At 57.2% G+C, this 3,063-nt stretch overlaps 2 protein-coding genes across 2 annotated transcripts; both read left to right on the top strand.

The window, feature by feature from the left end:
- Positions 1–1,336: 1,336 nt before the first annotated feature.
- On the top strand, positions 1,337–1,600 carry GGTG_14303 (hypothetical protein; the record flags this gene model as incomplete). The annotated part of the gene is made up of 2 exons (XM_009232230.1): positions 1,337–1,500; positions 1,558–1,600. The coding sequence occupies 2 exons, from the start codon at positions 1,337–1,339 to the stop codon at positions 1,598–1,600; spliced, it is 207 nt and encodes a 68-aa protein (XP_009230494.1).
- A 340-nt stretch (positions 1,601–1,940) lies between these two features.
- GGTG_14304 (hypothetical protein) lies at positions 1,941–3,001 on the top strand (the record flags this gene model as incomplete). The annotated part of the gene is made up of 3 exons (XM_009232231.1): positions 1,941–1,951; positions 2,301–2,414; positions 2,707–3,001. 3 exons carry the CDS (start codon positions 1,941–1,943, stop codon positions 2,999–3,001), a joined length of 420 nt encoding a protein of 139 aa, XP_009230495.1.
- Between the last annotated feature and the right edge of the window lie 62 nt (positions 3,002–3,063).

Here is a 3,063-nt window from a genome sequence, read left to right on the forward strand (position 1 = left end):
GGNGGGGGGGGTAGTGGATGCCTCACCATGGCCCTGATCGGCGGCACCGACCAGTGTGCACTGGCCGGTGCAAAGGCGCCCGGACCACCCAAAAATGATTTTATCGAAGGGTTTAGCTTCACTCGGTAAAGGAAACCCCACCCAAAAGAAGCACAACGCTTCGCACCGGTCGGTGCGAATTGTGCAGGCCTGACAAGGGTTGATAACATGTATCTCTGTGGGCTTGCTCTTCGCGCGGATCTTTACCGGAATAGTTGAAAAAAAGAGGGTCTCAAGGGTGGCCGGCAGGGATTTGTTGCAACGGCCTCGAGACTCCAAGGGTTCAGCAACGAGAGCCTTGTCAGCCTGGCAGTTTAGGTGCGCCACAGATACATCAGGGCCTTGAGGCCCGTGCCATGTGCCTCCGCACCGGCCAGCACAGCACTGATCGGTACCGCCGATCAGGGCCCTGACACACCCAACGGCCATGCAGGGGTGGCACGGCACACTATGTGGCTAGACCCAAGTGCATGGGTTAGGGGACGTCGTGTGCTCCTGTCTCGAAACGACGTTCCCTGACTGGTGGCAAGTTCGGAGAGAACACCTACCATCTGCATCTGCGAGGGAAATAAACAGTATGTAAAAACCCACCTCCCGGAGATCACAGGGGTGGCAAAAGGGGGGTCACGTGCTGGCATGAGGTCACTGCCATTGTTGAGAGAAATCGAGAAAAGCTTTTAAAGGACGAGAAATTCTTGAAGTCTCGTGACATCTCCCCAAGTCACTACGACCCCTGCGATTTCCGGTTTTAACCCCCCTGTTACCCCCCTGTTACTGGGTGGGTTTTTACTCTTTATTTCCCCGCAGATGGTAAAAGGAGAACGGGGAAGGCGCGCTTGTAAAAACGCTCTGATCAGGCGATGCAGGGGTTGAGGGTCGAGGGGTTTTACGCATAAGGAAGTTGTCGCAGAAGCCCGAAACGTGGACCGGCTGCCATGTCAGGCCAAAACAAGGAACCGGATTTCTGTCCATTCTAGGGACGATCTCCCTGACCGCTCAAACACTGCGGATCCGCCGTAACCTAAAATAGGTCCCGATTTACCGGGGAAGGGGGTTGTCCATCATGCATCACGGCCTCCTCCGCGATGGCAAAAAACGCTGGCTATAAGAAGAATTGGCACTCCTACCACATCTTCTCATCTAACCTTCATCACCATCCTCAGCATCCAGTTTCCAGTTCTCTAATCCTCCCCACCTTCTCTTACTTTCTCCACGATTGGCCGGTCCAACACTTTTTTTCGCCTTCTTTCAGTTCCCACTTTTTAGCAATTTACCGGTTTCATCACCCTCCGACAAAATGCAGTTCAAGACCCTTTTCGTTGTTGCCTTTGCCGGCCTTGTCATTGCCGCGCCCATGCCCGCCACGCTGGCTGAACGCATCAAGGCCAACGAGCGTGGCACTACCCAGTGCTCGAAGCAGGGCAATGGAGCCCTCTGCCAAGACTTCCAGGGCGGTATTTGGTGAGTACAGCCTCCTTCCACCTCCCCACGCGCTAAGCTAACCGACCGTAAACACAGCACCATCGGACCCAACGGCAAGGGCGGCACCTGTCTCTTCTAAGCGAGGAACATCCACTACCGTGCAAAGCAGCAAACGACCCTTGATAGCCATTTGATGTTACAAGCTAGGGCGGCGATTTAAAGATGTTTGGGAGAATTGGAGGGGAAGCGAGGGGGATATTAGAGGGCGAATGGAGGATGGTCGGTGAAAGAAAAGCATCAAGGGAGTCTGGTACGAATAAACTCGCTTGTTTGCATTTTTTTCGTATCCTCCGCATTGTGAAATCTGACCCGCCTTGCCAGGCGCATGTTGGTGGGCAGAATAAGTTGGCGTGTCCACTGCACCTATCCTGCCGCTCGAAGGCGCAACGAGCTGCAAACAAGACTCGCTTGTCGTCATCATGCGCGCCCAGTAAGCTAATGCCGCTGGTGGTAGGGTCGGCCGGCAGGAGAGGCCCAACAGTTTCTAGGCTAGCACATCCTGCTATCCCATGGTCGTGGCATCGCTCCGATAGCTGCAAGGCTGAGCCCCGCGTGAAAGCGGCTTGACGAGTGCAGCTATGAGCACCCAAGCATCAGCGGGCAGAAGAGCAGAGAAAAAAGTGCACTGTTCTAGTGCTCTAATCCGTCGACGCGAGTTGTTTTGGGGCATTTAAGACGGGATAAACGCAACACGTAGACCTCGGTCAACTCTTGTGGGTTGCCTTGAGCACCACGCAGGGGCTGTGGCGGCTAACGAGTAACGTGAACCGCGTATACAGAGGGTGTGATTGCAATCTGATGGTGGCCACGTCGGCGCCACCGACCGAGAACTGCGACATCTTGGGCCTGGGCGACGGGGCAGGCGACGAATGGCGGCGTGCGCAAGATGCGTGGTTGGGACCACAGGGAGGGCGGGAGCCCTACTGCCTCGCTATCTTGCCACGTCGGCTGGCCTAGCGGATGCGGTTTAGGTACCCGCCTATCATTAGAGAGGACATGAGCCTCGACGGCTGCGGGTCCGGGCCTACCAGCGGTCGCCAAGCCCAGGCCACACATGGCAAAGACAAATTATCCCCTGTGAGGCGGTCTACCCCAAGCTTCTTGTGTAGCCTGCCTTGCGCACCTCTAACCAGCGTCGCCCTGTGGTAGCCAGCCAGCACTGGAAGCATAGAGCTGCCGCCCCAGGCACGTCGCCCATCAGCAGAGCTCCTCAGATGCTGATGAGCTGATCAGGAGGGCAGCGCCGCGTGGAGCAGCGGCATCGTCAATATGGGAGATGCCGCCTTTACGCCATCGCGAACACCCGCTGTGTTATGATGACAAAGCCACCCACGACAGGGTCGGCTGGAGCCAGTCCGCAACCACGACCCGCCACGCATCCTCCGTCTTCGTCTCGAGCAGTTGCGGGCTGGGCACCGGGGCCAAGGGCCTGGACCCAACGCTGATGTCAGGTTGGCGGCATCTCCTATTGGGTGCCTGACACAGCCCGGGAGCTACCGTGCTCCCACCCATTGCAAAGCGGGGGGGGGCGGGGGGGTCCGG

Source organism: Gaeumannomyces tritici (genome assembly GCF_000145635.1).
Source record: "Gaeumannomyces tritici R3-111a-1 unplaced genomic scaffold supercont2.233, whole genome shotgun sequence".
Lineage (NCBI taxonomy): Eukaryota > Fungi > Ascomycota > Sordariomycetes > Magnaporthales > Magnaporthaceae > Gaeumannomyces > Gaeumannomyces tritici.